The 20,007-nt window shown below is 41.4% G+C and overlaps 2 protein-coding genes across 2 annotated transcripts; both read right to left on the bottom strand.

Annotated features, from left to right (window-relative positions):
• Positions 1 to 8,838: 8,838 nt before the first annotated feature.
• Positions 8,839 to 10,094, bottom strand: LOC120952451 (antigen 5 like allergen Cul n 1-like). The gene is made up of 3 exons (XM_040371780.2): positions 9,667 to 10,094; positions 9,343 to 9,587; positions 8,839 to 9,250 (listed from the first exon to the last, which is right to left on the bottom strand). Exons 1-3 carry the CDS (start codon positions 9,958 to 9,960, stop codon positions 9,007 to 9,009), a joined length of 783 nt encoding a protein of 260 aa, XP_040227714.1. The 5' UTR covers positions 9,961 to 10,094; the 3' UTR covers positions 8,839 to 9,006.
• Positions 10,095 to 14,795: 4,701 nt separating this feature from the next.
• On the bottom strand, positions 14,796 to 15,988 carry LOC120952450 (antigen 5 like allergen Cul n 1-like). The gene is made up of 3 exons (XM_040371779.2): positions 15,566 to 15,988; positions 15,250 to 15,494; positions 14,796 to 15,155 (listed from the first exon to the last, which is right to left on the bottom strand). The coding sequence occupies exons 1-3, from the start codon at positions 15,857 to 15,859 to the stop codon at positions 14,912 to 14,914; spliced, it is 783 nt and encodes a 260-aa protein (XP_040227713.2). The 5' UTR covers positions 15,860 to 15,988; the 3' UTR covers positions 14,796 to 14,911.
• Positions 15,989 to 20,007: the final 4,019 nt, after the last annotated feature.

Raw genomic sequence — 20,007 nt, 5'->3', positions numbered from 1 at the left:
GCACCGCACGAATGAAGACACGCTCTCGGCCACTTTACCCTCATTACCCTCGATGGAGAGGCCTACACATTTTACTTATTATTATCATCCCATCCCCGAATGCCCCACAATGCCCTCGTTACCTGGCTGCCCCTTGCACTGTTTCTGGTCCTTCAATCAAGGTTTTCCAGCCACCCATTCTCCTCCCCCTCCCCATCCCTATCCTCTTCCATCTCAAACCCTCCCGCAACCGCTCTAGCTGAAGTACTTTCAATTGACCTTAAATTCCTGGAGCGCTCCAAAACTGACGGTAAACAAGGCCCTCCAAACAATCTCACGCATTCCGGCCACGTCGTCGGGCCGGAGTCGTCTTTACGGTATGTGTGGTCTTGGCATTCTGGTACACCACTTACTTCCCCCCCCTTCCATCCCTCCAACCCCCTCGATTCTCGATACGGTCCATACAGCATGCGAAGATACTTTACGGCTGGTCGTTGGAGGGTTTTTTCTCTCTTTCTCTCAACCTTTCCTCTTCCGCACCACTCCCTAGGCGCGTAGCAACAAATTTATCTCGAGTGTTTTCCACCGTTCCGTTCCACCGAAATCGTTGTTTTCGAAACGCTAGCACTCCTTCCCCTTGGGGAAGGGAAACTAAATCGTGCCCCGTCGCTAGGGGAAGCATCTTTCCAAAGCAGCACTTGGACAAAAAACATTCCCCCCAAAAGCGTAAAAGAAAATGCAAAACTGTGTCTCCCGGCTCATTCAGTGAGGGAGTGAGTGGCTTTTTTCCGCTCGGTTTGGTTTTGGGCGATTTTGGGCAAAACAGAATGTAGCGGCAAAGCGTTCCGAGTACGAAATCGTCACTGTAAGTGGCCGCTTACGTGATTTATGAGTCATCAATTTTGGTTTCCGACTGTGAATCTAGCCGTGTATAAGCTTGCAGGTACGCTCGCAGGCAGCGTGGCTGATGAGAAATTAAACATATTTTTTCTAAAGTAAAAAAACATCGGAGTCTCGGTGAAATAAGATTTGATACTTTGAAGAACATTGTTTTCCCGGCGAAAGCAAGAACCGATTAAACATTAAACTTCAATTCACCGATTGTGCATGAGCATGTGCAACAGGTACAGTTACGTACAATGTTGAAATTCTTCCTTTTATGATCGATTTTCGGGCAAACGTAACGCAACGCAAAACGCGCCGCATACACGCAAGGAAACTGCAATTCAATTTCGTGCGCAAAGGCAAATGTTTGCCAGAAATTAATATCAACCGTTGAATAAAACATGAGCATGAGGGTTTTTTGTTTGAAATGTGCGCATTTCTGTTCCCTAGCTTTCAGTGCCTTCCGCCCGGACCCGGAGTGTGGGTAGACAAACTCGAACGCGTCGCACAAGCGCATTTCCTCCAACAGCAACAAATAAGCAAGTAAAACACGGTCACTTCAAACAGCCAACGCATAAAGATGAAACGCGACGGTGTGTTTAGACGAATTATGCGTTTGGCAGCCATTTCCTTGTTTACATTCTAGTGAAACGTTTTCCACCACGTGCTCGCACATCAGACGCCGCTGGTGTGGGTTTCTTAGATCTTCCACTTCATTTGCTGGTGGATGGGCGATACGGACATCCGTACTTCCGTCAAACAGGGCCCAGACATCCCGAGTTTGAAAAAGGATCTAGCAGAGTTCTGAAAAAACCGCTATGAGCTATGACATGAGATAAGGGGAACACAATAAATTCAAAACAGCGACACAGCTCTTTATATTGCAACACAGTCATACCGAAAGCAGCAAATGCTCCGAAATAAATGAAATAATAATGCGTGTGTTTAGTAACCTTCAGCCAACATTTCTACTCACACTTACTTCTACTCATGCAAGCGTACCCATGTTAGGCAATCTTTCGTGGTGAAGCGGGGGCAGAAAAAATCCCTGGAAAACGGGGAGTAAACATTTTCCTTCTACGAAAACCGTTCCCGATCATCCTAAACGAATATTTACCGGTGAGGATTTGAGGGAAACTGTGGAGTGGATTTCTCGTGGAGAGGCACGAAGATTCACAGTGAAGTGCACCGTGTGGGTGGCATTTAGCGTGTGTCTTCCACGTCTATGCCGACGACCTAACGCATGGGCAAAGTGGAACTTTTATAAGGTGGGACATTAAAATATGGATCAAAACGTACATTTCCATACAAATGAAATTATTCTATGTGTTGTGGTTCAGCGTATAACGAGGCTGAATTAGTATAGATTGCCATACATACATAGATAGTTGTAAGGGAACTTTTAGTTGTTTATATTAGATTTTTATGTGGATTTAAACATTTGACAGCTGAAACTACAGCAACACTTCTTTTCCTTCTCAATGTTTGGCAGCTTCTAGATGAACTTTACATTTGTTAATTTATTCAAATTTCAGCCTTTTAATAGCTAATGCAGTCCATGCGTTTTGGCAAAAACAAGATTAACAATCTAAATAATAATAGTTTAACAAGAAAATAAGTATATCTCTTTCCAACTCAATTTTTTTTCTTTATTTTTATAGAGACTTTGAGCCAAACCAAAGTCAATATGAGGGGGACTAAACAATGTTTGTACGCCTGATTTTCTAACATTTATAATTTTTTAAGAACACTTTTGCATTTTGAAACTGTCAATACGACAAAATCCATTTTTTGTCATTGATATGTTTTCATTCTTCATTAAAAAAAAACTTTTTTTTCTTATGGCCCAGTTTGACCAACCTCACCTTTTAGCACCCAACAGAAAAGAAACGAAAAAATAAGAACAATTGACTCATGTTACCGGGTGTGATAATAACTCTGGCTTACTAACTTTTCATCCTCATAGCTGGACGCTTCTGGAGCGGATTCTGGAGAAAAAAAAAACTGAACATAATATTCTGTTGACAATCTCTCACGCGCCTTCCCCTTTCAGTACCGTTTCCCTGCAGGGTATCAGATAGCAGAGGCCATGGGAAACAAACATCATCGCAGCTGCCATATCGATGCAGCCGCATCACCGGATATTCGGCAAGATTGTTAGAAAACAAACCGTCCAGCAGATCTCGCCCCGGGCCGGTGTTGTAAGTCCGGTTCCGCTGGTTCCGGTCGAAAATGTGCTTTAAGCGGTTGTAGAGCCGCACACCAACGAAAACAACTAAAGCAAAATACCTCCTCCCCCCTTCCAGAGGGAAGCGAAGATAGAGAAGAGATTATGAAAGATATCAACGTCAGTTGCTGTTGTTTTGTTACCCGCCTGTGAGCTTAGGGCCTAGATGAATAGGGAACGATTTAATGTTTGCTTCTTATGAAAGCGGTTGAGCAGAATGTTTTTTTGGAAGCATACCTTGGCGACGGTCATAGCTCGGTGTAACGGGCAGTGATGAAATACTTTTGTGGGTGGTTGTACTGTGTTTTTTTTACGTTTACTGCTTTCAGTAGGAGCACCATCGGCTTAAGGCTAAATGAGAATGCGGAATTTGTGTCTACTCTTGCTTTTCCTGGAAATTATTTCGTCTGTAGTGTGCAACGGTTATTAGTAAAATTCCAACCGTCAACGGTGTCCATTCTACATCTACATGTATTACCTAGAAAGCTCAGTCCCATGATAAAACCGGGAAATATGTGTTTGATATCTAGCTCTAGTTGAGAATATCTAGGACTCTTTTTCAATCTCTTTTCAAACAACGCCAGGAATAAACAACTATTGAGGGTTACACAATAGTTATTCATAATATGTTATGTTGCACGGCCGGGTTTGTTTCTCAGCAGGATCATCTCGTCGTAACAAACACTAACTAATTTATCATTGTAGAACTCTCTCTCTCTCCCTTTATCACTTGATTAGAAGTCACATATATATGGAGTAAGCCTGGACACTTATGAATAGCTCCACGTAAGTCATTATGTCAATAAAATGAAAGTAAACAGCAATAAAATGTTCATCAAATAAGGTTGTTTTTTATATAGATTTGTTCGATAGTCTTACGATACAGTTTCTCATAATCTCAGTGAATAGGTTAGAAGTTCTTGGAAATTGGTTCAATGCTGCCTGTTGCAAGTTCCCCACGTTATCTACCTAATTGGGCTGAAATAATGAACATTCATTAATCGATCGTTTCATTAATCTTAAATTAAGTACATGTATACAAATAAAAACATCACATATATTTGATTTGTTTTATTGTTTAGCAAATAAAACATAGCTTTATGGATTATCACACCGTACCTTAACGTCAATCGTTTCCTATGTAAAGTTTCACAATGTGATGTTCAAACATATTGTTTGGTTGATTCAAAATCATAATGTTTGTTGGAACATAAAGCTACATAAATAAAATTGATACTACAAAATGAGATGAAGTCAATTCATTCAACATTATTTAATTGTACAGTACACCTTACTGTTGCATATTGAATTTTAGCATTTAACTTAATCCTTTTTCAAAAGTGAAATGAAAACGCTCGACTGCATTCAATCATTTCCAATTTGCGATCCAGCATATACAAACAATACATACATGCACGAAACGAAAACAGAAACTTAAATTACTAACAGCAGTGCAGCTCAGTTCCACATGGCTACAAGCTTTCATCGTGCTTGAAACAACAGAGCAACAAAGCCGAATAAAACAAAGCATCGTGTTTTTATCGATGTGTGTACGTTTGCTTTCGTTTTTGTTAAACTTTTAACAAAGTTTTAATCAGAACAGTCGAACAATGGCACCAAACCGGTCCAATTACCGTATGTTCGATGAACGTGTTTGCTCTACTTTTTAACTTAAAAAAACGACATCACCCGCCTCGACACATTGAACGCATACATGAATATAGACGTACGTGCAACGGTCAACGGTCGGGGGCCAATCGGTTGACCGGAAGTTGCTTAAGCATAAACATGCTCCACCCAGGTTCAATAACTTTATCCGTGTGTTTCACGGGACCGATTCACCGCCGAAGACGAACCAACGAACGACTTCGATTCGCACGCCAACAGACCGAGGATTATGGATTTAATTTAACAGATCACCGATTTGTGCACTAACGCTACGTCGTGCCCGGAAGGAACGTCTCGGTGATGGCGTTGAACAGGCAGCTAACCATCACCGAAATTTGCAATCTGTTTCTTATCGTTAAACATCTTGCAGCGGAGGGGTTTCCCGTACGGTGTGTGCAGACGCACGGCCGGTTTGCCGAAAGATTAAGGAAAACTTTACTCTTATAGTTCCTTCACGTGCCTGATCGAATGCGGCGCGGCACTGCGATGTGTGTCTGACTGGCGGAAACAAGTGGAAGAATTTAATTAACAGTGTATCAGATGATGCCCGTACGGGCTTTACTTACATGGGGCCCAAACTTTGGCCTTGCGATGGGTTAAGCGATTTCAGCAATTCTGTAAGAAGCCTTGCTGAAGCTTTTTTGTGGAATGGGAAAGTGAGTCAGATGGGGGTGCTGGGTTTGCTGTAGTTTGGCTTGCTATCGCTTTATCATTCGGTAGTATTTGCTGCACTCGTAAATGTTAACGATGGGTCTACGATTCGATTGCCGTACTAAATTGCTCTCGTAGAGCGAGGTTTCCTTTTTTTTTATTGAGCCACGAAGTGTTAATTAGCAATTGCTCTTAACCGAACGGTTCAAGAAATCCTTCATAGGGTGTGATTGATGTAATTAAAGGTTTATAAAATCACTTGCTCAAGAAGATAGTTGAAATGAGATCACTCTCTATGATTAACGAATTGGATGTTTTTGGATATGCTGATCTTTCTGGAAGAAATATTTGGATCCAACTAACAAACTGATTATTCATGTCTTCATGTCATTGAACATCGCAGTTCTTAACAAGAGAAAAGCTACACGAAAATATAACCTTATGTTCGGTTCGCCATCTAGATCGAAATAAATATTGAAAAGGAAATGTTATTAGTTTCCTTCAAACTTTACATTTAATTCGACAATGCTGTTTCTTCGCTTCCATACGTTTCCTGCAATTTCAGTACACCCTTTGCTGGCACTTTTCGCTTATTAATTGTATTCATACATAATAAAACGTAACGACGTTCGGTGAAGCACAAAAAAAGTTTTCACAATGAAACGAGCTTAAGCAATTGCCACATTATCTATTCACACCGGAAGTGCATCACGATGTACTAAACTTTTAGTACATGCCGTATCGTATCGGTGGAAAATGTGTCGTAACGCACAAAACTACCACGTTGCAGTAAGTGTTCGGTTTCATGCAGACACCGCTACAGCACAGTCTCACACGATGCATTTCCATTGCAACAACCAGCAGCAAGTTCCGCGGGAGAAACTGTGTCGAACTTTGCCTCTATCATTAGCCGTAGTACAGGGTGGAGGTGAAGTTTTGCAGCAAAGATTTCTCCCCTTCGTTCTATCCGTTTCCGGCTCTCGTTAGGTCTCGTTGATCGCTTCGTATCAACGCGGACCGCGGACAGCCCCGGCATATCACCGTCATATACGATCCTTGGGCACTAGCTCCAACACGGGCACAACGTTTGCGATGCGTTCACTGTTCGTGTTTCGGCCGCAATCGCCTAAAGGACAGAAGAGAAGACTGTGCCATCTTTTGCACATCAAAACGCTTTCCACATCGGTCGGACGGTTAGCCAGGTGCACTTTTGCACGGTGCAGCGCGTGCAGCCGTGGTTGCGGATTCTTTGTCACTGATTTCTCTTCCTGTCGGTAGAATCTTTCAAATATCTTCCGTTTGCTAACTTTTGACTAGTGTTACGCTTTTTTTTCCTCGCAGTTCTTTTGCTTCCCACCAACGGGTACATCGTTGAGCAGACCTGTTATATGACTCGGGGTATAGTCCATGCTCTGGTACATACCATTAGCTGCAGAAAGTACGGAAAAGAGAGCAAATGGGAAAGTTTTCTTTTTCGATTCTCTACCGCATGACGCTTCCTTTTACACTGCTGACATTGCAGGATTTTGTCGAGTATAAGAAAGACACATTCAACAGCCACATTTGCCGTCGAGCACTATGCTATGACGATCTTGCGAACCCTTAAATATACAGCGTTAAAAAAGTTGGTTTAATTTTGGTTCATTTACAACAGCTGCCAGGCACAGCTTTAGCTTAGTTTTAATGAAGCTTTTCATTGTGCTTTACCAAGACCGTTTGACTGGGTGTGTAGTGCTCATCTTTCTATGTTATTGTTTTGGTGTGTGCTCACTCACTGGCGCATTAGATCACACTATCTAATAAAATGAGCAACATTATTCTTCTTCTTATTGGCGGTAACCACCTACGGCAACCACGGCCAGGTCTCCTATATCAGCAATTGATACTTTTTAAGTACCCCGCAGCTTTGCTACGAGGAGACGGCCCATGTGAGGCTTGAATCTACGACGGGCATGTTGTTAAGTTGTGCGTGTTGATGACTGTACCACGGGACCGCATTGAACGCAAACTAATTATTGTCTTAATTTATTAATTAACGAACACTTATTTCGAATATAGAATAAACTCACGCCTTACAAAAAACCACATACAGTCAGCATAAACGTCATAAATTAAACGGAACAGTGACGAAACGCTTTTGGAGAAAATATTAAGAAATAATTAGGAATAGCGCGTCCCAATATACGTTACAACATATTTTAAGTGAAAATAGGGACCCTTTTGACTTTTAGTTTCAAAACATCAGTCTGAATTACGAAAATGTTCAAATAGCAATTCATTTGAATGAAAGAGAGAAATCAAGGAAATAATTAGTGGTGCAGCCTACAGCTACGTCAGACATCAGTTAATATCAATACGATTGTAACATATTACAGTAATTTTCTAGGCAAAATCAATTATCAATTCAAAACACGTATGCCAATGCAGGAATTTAAAGTATCACATAACTCCAGCAGCATTTATTGGAACTAATACTACTAACCATGATCCAATTATGATCCAAAGTTAATTATACTAAAACATAACAAAACAGAGAGTTTGAATTCCTGGAAATCAATTCACCATCATGTGCAAATATTAACCACCAAAACAAACTGGGAGCAAAGTTAGCCGGAGAATGTGTCAACAATGGGTAACGATGGATAACAACAATTTCATCCACCTTAAAGCTCTTATCCATCGATAAATATGCAAACTGCTGTACTTCTCTGGTTACAAACATACTTCAAACAACCTCGAACTACCGTGGAAGCTAATGAAAAATCATTCATTACACACCATCGTTCTAATTACATTCAACGCACTTGTGCACTTCTATTACTGTACACTGCAGAAGGTAAACAAAAATACCAAAAATGTGCCCCCTCCAAATCGGATACAATGAAATGGTGTGAAAATTAATTTAACAATTACCCAACGCAAACGCAAACTAGGACATGGTTGCGGTTGAGCCGTGCAGCGATTGTTGCCCCCGTTCTTCTGTTTGAATGGGCACTGTCACCGGTAGCAAAATGGTTACAATTGAAGCTGAATGATGGTGGTGATGGATGAAATTCCAGCAGCAAATCAACCTGATGGAACATCAGCCGGCACAGCTGCACACTAATTAAACGTTCAATAATTCAATTGCCTGCACGGTGCCGTTCGTCAATCTGCTTAGAAACGACAGGAACCATATTTTGGTGGGATTGAGAGTTTAAATTCGGTTGATTGTTTAACGATCGCAATAATTTGCTTCAATATAGCAAACCATATGACGGATGACGGGGAACCATTTGTGCCGTGGCCATTTAAAATGAATCAATTCTGTGAGTAAATAATCGTGAGCTTTTAATTTTGACGTATTGAATGGTGACTGGTTGTGCAACTTAAAAGTGCTTAAAAATGCTTATTTTCTTTCAAATAGCAACTAATTAGATCACCTTCAATCATGCTAAATAATTTTATTATTTATTTACAACAATTTCTTTAGCAAATCCAAAAGATCTAATTTAATTAAACAACATTGAATAGCGAAAAGCTTCTACAAATATTGTCAATCAACGCTAGTAGTGATGTTGTTGTCAATCGTATGGCAAAGTCATTCCTGTTAATCCCTAGAACGGCACCGAAACCGGTTCGTCAGGATTGCAGAGGCCTTCGTAAGCCGAGTTGCAACCAGTAGTACAGCCAGTGCACGGATCGCCTGCCGCATACATCGGCAATCCAACGAAATCGGTAAACGAATAGTTGCACACCAGGTACAGGAAAGGGTCACCATTATCGGACCACTGGGACATCGCGCAACCCAGCTTGTTCGATTTATCCGCAGCCATTACGGCAAAGTGGAAGATCATGGTACTGCAATGAGTGAGGCCAAAATGAGGAGAATTAAAGATGAAGAAACAAACCATAGGGACGTCCCTTTCAGGACTTAAGCGTCCAACACTTACTGTTTTCCCGGATCGTACATGCTGTTGACCATGCGCGAGTTCACATCGAGACGCTCATCCCACCAGGACGAGATCAGGTCCTTGATCACCTGCGGGATGTTGTCGATCGACGGGGCCGTCGTTTTGATGTGGTTGAGGTTCTGACCCGAATAGCGAATCGTATCCGTGTTGTGACAGGCGTCATGCTTCTGCACGCACCGATTCGCGTTCAACTGAGCCATTTTTGCCAGCTCGTCGTCCCAGGTCTAAGCAAAGAATCACGATTTATTGACAGGTTGGAAACAATCACAGATCCAATAAAATCACAAATATACAAACACCTACCATCGTGGTCATTTGTTTGGCTTTTGGGAGCCACTTCACGCCACCGGTGGCGACGGTGCTACGATACTTGTTGTGCTCGTCGAGCATAATTTTCTTGTACTCCTCGGTAACCTCGATCACCTGTGCCCCTTCGGGACAGTTGCTGGTGAAGCCTCCCGGGTTGTTGCACCCAATGTGAGCGTCTCCAGGATCGCACAGATCGGGATTACAGTAATCCTGAGCTTCCGTCGTCTTCATGGCCGCTGCCACAAGCACTGCCAGCAGCAGCACCATCTTGCCTTTTCCATACGCCATTATAATGAAGCGTTCAATCCTTCACTGTACAGTAGTTACCTACTGCTCTCTAAAACAGAAACTGATGCTAGCCAATAGGATGGCTTGGAAATTTATACTAAAATGTACAACGAGATACATCTTCGTACGCATACGGATACTGTGGTTGTGCCTAACCCTCTCTGCTATTTGAGGGGGCTGGTCTAAATTAAGCTTGATATATTTCAATTCCACGAACACAAACAGCCGGCTTATAATGGCTCGAGATATCTTCCATTCGATCAAGCGGCTCATTTAGATAAATCTCATCAACCTCGATTATCCCATGAAAACGCCACTACAGCTACGCGTTTAATGTATTCAACAGAAATGACTATCGTACTAATGTAACGTGTTTTCTGACATAACGATAAATAATAATTTTAATCGTAGCAATAGAGAAATTATGAGTTGCAATATTTTATATTTTTATTTAAATTTGTGGAATCAATCAATGGATCACCAAATGGCAGAATTTTCATTTCATCAATCAATTTAAAGCCCTCAATTAGTGGTGCATTGACATGAGTGGATGTCCTCACGAATGTAGGCCCTGCGAGTGAGTATGAAGTGTCAAATGAGAAGGATTACTGAGAAATTGATTGCGGTGAAAGATCAAGATGCAAATTTTAGTAGTACTTCATTCACCCATGTCATCAATACGTCCTCACTATGTTGATGTCTATTAAACGTAACGAAACCATCGATTCGGAAAAGAATAATTAAATATTGTTGAGTGTGAAGTGGCAAAGGCAATTGATTTTATATCGCACAGATAAGATAATCCATTCCGGTGATAATTGTTTCACCCGCGGTCTATGACGTCAATAACTTCAATTCGAATTACATTCAACACAATTGCATATCCCACGAGGTGCAATGTGCATCAAGGTGGAATGGATTTCCATACCACACGTGATAAGGGTTTAACGAGCGGCTGCAAAAAAACAAAAACAAAATTGCTCGTTAACTTTATGCGTTAAGTTTAATTACACCTTGTGAACAATCGCACCCACAATCAGCTAGTTTATTGCCTTGGTTATTGTAAGTGTATAAAATCTAGAAGCAAAAGTTTTATAAAAGCAATTGCACACTACACAAACTAAAAGTTATGGACGAAAATACACATGATGTAGTGATACTAATTTGTAAATGTTAAAATATATCACCGAACAATATAAGCCAAGACAAAGTGCGTAAAATGTTCGTTGAACGGACGAAAAAGGTAATTAGCAAAAACGGGAAATTGAAAGAATATGTACAATAAATAAAACAGCCCACTCGAGACTGCTCTTATACATGTGCACCTACAAATCAACACAAAACGCGCAAGTCAGTGGTTCGGGTAGTTAATTCCTCCGCCGTGGTACTGAGCTCGTAAAGGTCACCAACGGAGTTCAGCAAACGGGTCATGCAGATCATGGGGTCGCGGGCGCCAAACGAAGTCCGCGATGCAGTTATAACCAGCTCCCGTTAACAAGTCCGGTGATTAATGCCAGCCTGGCATGCAGAATACAGTATGCGAGTTAAGGGAGCCCCAGCAGCAGCCATCTTGTCCAATAATGAAATACAAAAACATGCTTGTTTAGAAAAAATATAAGCTCTTAATAAGTCTACATCTATAGGACGTGACGGTTGACCCTATCACAATAAAGCATATCGTAATCTTAAAAAAAATCGAATTCTTACTGACGTATTCATTACAAAAAAGAACTTTATTCGGATGGATGTAGCCAAAAAACTAAGACAGAAAACGGGTGTCCATAAACATCCCCTTAAAGGTAATTATTTAACCATATTCATTATATAACCATGTTTTTAAGATCTGCCGTCGATCAATTCCTCTTCAGTTTGCTTGGCAAAATTGTTAGATTAGAGCTATTGGATCATGTCTAAAAATTCTCGATTGGACGCAGCTGGGGGATGTTGGTCTGATTCGCTGACTAGAGTATTACATCGATATTTAGGCACTGTATCGTCTAAAATGATACAGCTACAGTCTACCAGTGGACGCGATTTTCACTTCCTGACATGTATGTTCATGTTTCCTAGGTACTGTTTCACTGTTTGGCCGGTTGCATCGGCCAAGCGAAAGCAGCGATGTAGCGACTTCGCTACATCGGACTTCAATGTCAGCATCATTTGGAACCTCAAGACGCTCAGTGTCGTCGTCCATTCAGAACTCGGCATTCTTTCGATGCCCTGATTATTGTTTAATAGTGCCAAGCTGTTGTAGAGGACGGTCCCGTACAGTCGTTTTGAACTCGAAAGACTCAATAACATGCCCGTCATTGGATCAAGCCTAGAATGGACCGTTGCCCCATAGCCAGGACTGACTATCCAGCTGCCTGGTACAGAATAAAGTCTCAAAAGCCTGTATTACGGTGGCATGTCTCTTTTCGTCGTGACGTGGTGCCTTTTTTATCGCGCACGCCTCACTTGTTTGGCTTTCACGGTTAGAGTTCAACTGATGGAGGTGGCCAATTTCGTCTACTAACTTATGGGATACTATTATTGAAAGTATCATCATCCTTTCGTTGGTGCGGGTGAATAATTCATAAAAAATCTACAACAATTTCTGTGCATTTCTAATGTAAAGGTTACTCGTAACAGGTTGGCTGATAAGTTCCCGGTCTTACACATATATGGCGCCGCTAGTATTAAATGCATATTATGTTTATATAGTACCAACCTTCAAATGATTCGTGTCAAAATTTGACGTCTGTATGTCAATTAGTTTGTGAGACAGAGCGTCTTTTGTCAAGCAACTTTTATTAACTTTTTGTCCACCAAGACAACGAACCGTGCCACAAGTCATTGAGAACGATGGCAAAAATTCATGAATTGGGAAATATTCAATTCGAAGAATAATAAAAACGAATTTTGACAAAAAATGTGATTTTCTTTGTTAGACCGGGGACTTATCAGCCAACCTGTTAAATACTGTTACCAACCCTGCAAAAACCACTGTTATGAATGACTAGAATAATTCTGGTTGTACAGTAACGGACATTAAGATAGGACCCTTTTTTTTCAATGCACCGTGCACTTGTTTTGCCACGTTACTCGTGTTTGTGTGTGTGTATGTGTGTATTTGTGTGTGTATGTGTGTGTGTGAGTGTGTGTGTGTGTGTCTGTTTGTGTGTTTGTGTGTGTGTGTGTGTGTGTAGTAGTAGAAAGTGAATGTGCTTTTTAATGTGTATTTGCAAGTGCGCGGGTTTGTGTCTGAAAAACATAGCTTGCCATGATGTCATATTGCGTTGAACTTATTCTTATTATGTGTGTTATCATGTGAAACATTGTGCGTTTACACTTGGATAAAAACTAAAGTTTGCATCGACAGCAGCCCTTGTTCCTCGGACGAAAACGCAGGTGTGCTGTTTCATGAATGTGAATGCGACACCGGTGCGAAATGGACACACGCACAATAGCAATGAACTCGGCATTCTCTCACAGGTGTTTCTCCAGTGCATGCCATTGAAAGGCCTTCGTGCATCTCTGCGTTGCACGTTGTGTGCGAATGGTAAACTTTGTGCGTGCATTGAGCTGGCGCGCAGTTGTTCTTTTCAATGGGCGTTTTGTTTCATGAGCGCGGCAGTATTCTGTTCTCGATTTTGAAGGGAAGACGCTTACTCGCGTACTCGTTGATAGTTTTATCCATGCGATGTTTTCGCTGCTCGACAACAATGTAATTCATCGCGTATAGAAGTAGAACGCAGGCAGAGCACGGGATCAGCCGTGTCCAAGTTTTTAACCAGCGCGTTCTTGACGGTCCAAGCAAGCAATGTTAGTAACAATGGGTCGAGGTAAACGTTGTACCGATTATCAGCGCCATATGTAAAAGCGAATGGCTGCTGCTGGCATTAAGCGCAAAAGGATCGAGTTCGTAATGGAACGATCGCGCACTTTTGTGGCAAACGCGCTTCGGACAACCGAAACGTGCTTAGACAACTGAAACGCGCTTGGACAACCGAAACGCGCAAGTCAACCGGACGTCTTCTGAGGACCACGGCGAAAGAAGACCGTAACATTGTTAATATATCGAAAACACACTGATCGCGAGGGCGGTGGTCCTGCTTATCACACCAAAAACCTAACCCAAAACACAAAAAAGCTACTTACAAATCTATCCGAAACGACCTACTTGTGAAACAAACACACACATCACTACACATTCAAACATACATCCACACACACACACACACACATGCACACACACATACACACACACATACACACACATACACACACACATACACACACACACACAAACACATACAAACCACACATAAACTTGGCCCAACGGGTGCACGGTGCGTTAAAAACCCAATGCCCTATCTTTCTGTCCGATACTGTACCATACAATGCTATATTGGATGTGAAGGGGAAATTTGGACAAAAAAGAATGGAATAAAGACACAACATATCAACTGGGAGCAAGAACATCGAGGGCATTCGAATCGTTGGATCAATGTTATTGGATTATTGAGTACCTTACCAGATTATTGTATTTCAATGTGACCGGTAGAAGTTATTCAGTAGTGTTGAAAAGCCTGGGCAGGCGTACAACGCCGCTAGGTTTGGTTTATTGTACCTTCTATGGTGCTTCATCTTTTCACTCAGCGAATACATTGCAGAATTAAGATAAATTTCAAATGAAGCTTCTGAACTTGAATTTAATTACGTTACTTAGTGTCCCAGCTCCTATGTCTGTATAGACAGCGCGGAGAGATGCCTGGGACTATCCTCATTGTTAAAAATATATCGTTTAATGATATTGATCGTTTTTTTCGCTTCGGATACACACATTCAACCAATTATGTGCTGATGAATGATTATGCCTTTATTGAGCTGCCATAAAATATGGAGCAGATATTTGATCGTGATTGTCGCGCAGTTCCTTGATATAGCCTGGCATTATGGCCAGTGTCAATTAGTACGGCACCGAGACTGGTTCGTCGGGATTGCAAAGTCCTTCGTAGGCGGAGTTGCAGCCCTTGGTACAACCAGAGCACGGTTCACCCTTAGCATACATCGGCAGACCGACAATATCTGTGAAGGAATAGTTGCACACCAGGTACAGGTAAGGATTGCCATTCTCCGGCCACTGGCTGATAGCGCATCCGATCTTGTTCGCCTTATCCGCGGCCATCACGGCAAAGTGGAAGATCATGGTGCTGAAGGTTTATAGAAAAAAATTGTAAGGAGTCATTAATGTGTTCTCATATGGTTCCGATGGTAAATAAATAGGTTCTTTTGAAAAATACTTACTGTCTGCCCGGATCGTACATGGCCTTAACCATGCGCGAGTTCACATCGAAACGCTCATCCCACCAGGACGAGATCAGGTCCTTGACCACCTGCGGAATGTTGTCGATCGATGGTGCGGTGGTCATGATATGATTCAGGTTCTGGCCCGAGTACCGATGCTTGGCAGTGTTGTGGCAGTCGTCATGCTTCTGCACGCACCGATTTGCATTCAGCTTGGCCAACTTGGCCAGCTCGTCGTCCCAGGTCTAGAGAAATGGATCGATCAACTCATATCATTTGCTTTGTTAGTTAAGAAGTAACATCCCACAAAACCTACCATCGTGGTCATCTGCTTGGCCTTCGGCAGCCACTTCAAGCCACCGGTGGCGACGGTGCTACGATACTTGTTATGCTCGTCCAGGATGATCTTCTTCAGCTCGTCGGTCATCTTGATCACCTTGGCACCGGACGGACAGTTGCTGGTGAAGCCTCCCGGGTTGTTGCACCCAATATGATCATCCCCTGGATCGCACAGATCGGGATTGCAGTAGTCCTGGGCCACAGTTGTTTTCAAGGCCGCTGCAACAAGCACTGCCAGCAGCAGCACCATCTTGCCTTTTCCACTCGACATTTTCGTAACACCTTCCGAAACGCTTAAAATGTTGCAAGCAGATCACTGGCGGTACAGAAACACAGATTCAGTTGCCCACTAAACCTCTTCGTTCAGTGCCGTACAAATACTGATAACTTGAAGAGAAATTACATGAACCTTTATACCAACTACTGCTTCGCCTACGCTTTTGGCAGGGCAATTCGTTTTTATCAAATCGAAGGCATCAGTTTCATTAGAATTCCTTTCCACGCACCTAGATGCTTAAAGTAATTTACTCACACACATTCGCACAGGCAGCTACTGCTCGGCAATAAAAAAAAGAAAAAGATGATCGAGCACTACAAATCACTACCAGCCCGATTGAAGCTGCCCGATAATGCCAATTGTGCACAGTTTCACAATTAAGGCTTAGGCGTAGATCGAGAGCGATTAGCTTTCGATTAGAATCGCCACAGCAGCCGGCATATCGTAACTTGTAAAAAATGCAAACATGATATTCCGCACACAGATTACATTCGCTGATAAGGTGCAGCATGCATTATGTAATGTTGTAGATAAAAATAAATACCAAAAAAAACTCATATAGCGCCAATTAAACTGCAATCAATTGTTGATTCGTTTCTATTGCATATAAATTCACGTGGTCATTATTATTCTCATACCATTTGTGACGTTAATGGACCACTGCTATGCCCGTGTGTCCCTGGATTGTGATCCAGCGTAGCGAAGTCCGTTTTGTTCCGCGATGGCCAATCATACACGTGATTTTGTTTTGTTTTGGTTGGTTCGCTCGTTTCATATGATGAGCTAGTTCTATTTGCTTCATTTAGAAAAAAAAAAGCGTGAAAATGCAAGTATTATAAGACACTCCAAAGCATGTAAAGTTTTTTTTTAATCACTTGCAAGAGCCATGTGAACAATGAACTAAAGAATTTCAGTGTAGTGTCGTCTGATGAGCTATCTCATTTATTTGTTAGAAACCTTTTGCTGTTGAATTTGTCAGTTTATAAACAATAAAAGGAGACAAATGCAACAGCGTTTCGTTCTTCTTTTTAAACTTCTTTCTTCTTCTTCTTCTTTGGCTCAACAACCGATGTCGGTCAAGGCCTGCCTGTACCCACTTGTGGGCTTTGGCTTTCAGTGACTAATTGATTCCCCCCCATAGCAGGATAGTCAGTCCCACGTATGGCGGCGCGGTCTATTTGGGGATTGAACCCATGACGGGCATGTTGTTAAGTCGTACGAGTTGACGACTGTACTACGAGACCGACCGTACTAGATAATGACAGGGTAATTCTTTTGTTTGTATGAATATTTGGGCATATTACTTGACTCACACACGTTTTTAAAGATTGTGGAAACGTGAAAAAAATGCAAAATAATAACATTTTATAAGAACAACATATTTTATTTAATATTATAATAGTACCATTCATACAAGCGAATTAATAAAATAAATGGCATTTATATTTAAAGTGCGCATACATTTAAAAATAAATTTTATTATTATTCTCGTCAATGTTGTATGTTGAAATCTACAACAATTTTCTTTTATTCTTTTTTTCTGGCACAACCAACCATTGTCGGTCAATGTTTGCGCCTGAGCCACAAGTGGGCTTTTATTGGGGGCTTTCAGTGACTTATTGATTACCCATAGCAGGATAGTCAGTCCTACATAATGCGGCCCGATCTATTCGGGGTTTGAACCCATCACGGGCATATGTTGTAAAGTCGTGCGAGTTGACTACTGTACCACGAAACCGTTCCATTTTTTATTTCTTTTAAATATTATTACAACATGGATCATACGATACGTCCTTTGTCTCAGCTGGTGGGAAGAGAAGAGAACGAGAAGAGAATCCCTTTAGTCAGAAGCGCCTCGATCGTGTTTTCACGCACACGGCCGCCTATCATTGGGCGATATAATTCGATTCACCACACAATTAAATAAAGTAAAGAATGTAAACAACTATAAAAAGAGTTTATTGTTCATCCTTAAAAGCAACATAGGAATCTAATGCAGAGAAGAACAGCTGAGTTGTAAAATGAGCAGGTCAGGTTTCTCGACCGGGAAGTTGAATTTCAATCAATTTCAAGATTGGGACAGACGATCTGCACCAGCGATAGCTATTTGATCGGTTTCTAGATCGATTTGTGCTTCAAGTATATTCCTTCGGAATGATTAAAAACAATTCTATGGCTAGAAAATGTAGAAAAACAGTGGCAAAATCGGAACAGTGGCTGAAGCAATGCCTGAACCACGACAGGTTCAGCTCTTGGACACCTCTTGGACCGAGATTTATTCAACACCAGTTTCTGGATAGCAGTCGGGAAACAATGCTTTGAGTGTGGCTCAGCTTTGTTCATACTGGTTATTCATCACTCATGTATAAATTCAATGAAACTATTTTCATTTATTTATTGTTTTTGTGTCCAGTTCTCTAAGGACACACTTCTATTTCACTACCAAAAACAGCACCCACCCAAAACAAAGCTAGATCATTCGTGAAACTCCAATGTTCGCCATTTGCTTCCATAAACTACCAACATACGCATAGTCGCTACTGAAAACGGAGGAAGCAGTGTGGCGCGTTTAGTTCCCCCCTGTCCTAAACTGCTAATTAAATCCATTTTTCATGCACGATTAGCATCACACCTTGTGGCACACACTTCAATCGACACCACGTCCGGCCCCCCGCGAACCAGTAAACCCGATGCACACGTGCAATTTACGCATTCACGAGCAGGAAGCCAGCCAGGGAGGGTGGTGAAATTGATTAACGTCAGCCTCGGTGCCGATATGATTGAGCTGATTGGTGGCACTGCAAGAACGATGGTACATTATTGCTGCTGATGATTGGTTTCCTATTGCTCTAACTCCCGAGCCATATTCCCTCGTCCCATGTTACAACGAGCACTCAATATGCTGCTCACAATGAAGTTTTTTATTTGCTTGTTCATTCTCGTTTCAATACGTGTGTTGGCTTGCGGAAACAGTTCACATTTTTAACTGAATTACAGTCTTTCCCCGAGTTACGCGAATAATGCGTTCCGGAGACATTCGCGTAACTCGGATTTTCGCGTAAGTCGAATATCACATGTTACAGCAAAAAAATACTTTATTTATCATAATTTTTTATTGAATTTAGTTCATTTATGTAATTTAATACTTATTTGGTGCAATTGGTGCAGAAAATTTGGTTATTTATCGGTAATTATTTTTCATTTGACAATTGATGGAGAAAATTGTACTGATTTGACATCTGAACTGCCAAAAATAAAAATTCGCATAACTCGAATTCGCGTAACTCGAGTGTCGCGTAATTCGGGGAAAGACTGTATGATCTGGATTGGACGCTCCTGCTAGATAAACATGATACGTTTACAATGTTGTGTAAACGTCATCGTACATTCTATTAAACAGATCCACTACAATACGCATAACATACAAGGGGAAAATAAAATGATGGCCACTCTTGCTCTCCCGCTCGTCGGGTATTAATTATTCCATTTGCTTTAATCTTGTCGACTTAAGCCTGAGCTCATAAATTTAATTTAATCGATGCTTTTACTCGCATTTTTCTCGCGGGAACCGTTGCGATGCAATCCATCCCGGGCATTACTTATGTTGGTTTGAGTGTCACTTGATGGTAGTAGGAGCTGTTGTGCTATCAGGGGAGGGGATTTGTTGGTTTCGTTGTTTTTTGTCACACACACACACTCGCGCTGGTAATGAAACATTATGAGTGGTTTTCTCCCGGCAAGCTTTACCTTCATTACGGGTAATCAATTTCCATGTGGTTATCAATTATTGCACCACAGTACCCCAGTGCCTCGTGGAGGTGTATTTTTGCGTGTGAATGCTACATGACATAAGATGTGTTTTGTGATGTGTTTGGTAGGCTTTTTTTTAACACAAGCAGTATCAATTCACTGCTGTTCAACATTATGTTCATTAATTAAAACGATCCATGTTGCCAAACAGGTAGTACAAAATCCAAAATGCGGACAATGTACTTCTGGTATTTGCTGTGGCACAAATAATGAGTACTTCATTAACATTTGAGCAGAAAAAAATTCTTTTAATGATTATTATTTACTGAGCATGTTTTTTTGCATCCTTTATGCTTATTTCTACAAATAATGACATGTATCACAAAATGTAC

Source organism: Anopheles coluzzii, chromosome 2 (assembly GCF_943734685.1).
Source record: "Anopheles coluzzii chromosome 2, AcolN3, whole genome shotgun sequence".
NCBI classification, from domain to species: Eukaryota; Metazoa; Arthropoda; class Insecta; order Diptera; family Culicidae; genus Anopheles; species Anopheles coluzzii.
This window is presented reverse-complemented; position numbering and strand designations above follow the sequence as displayed.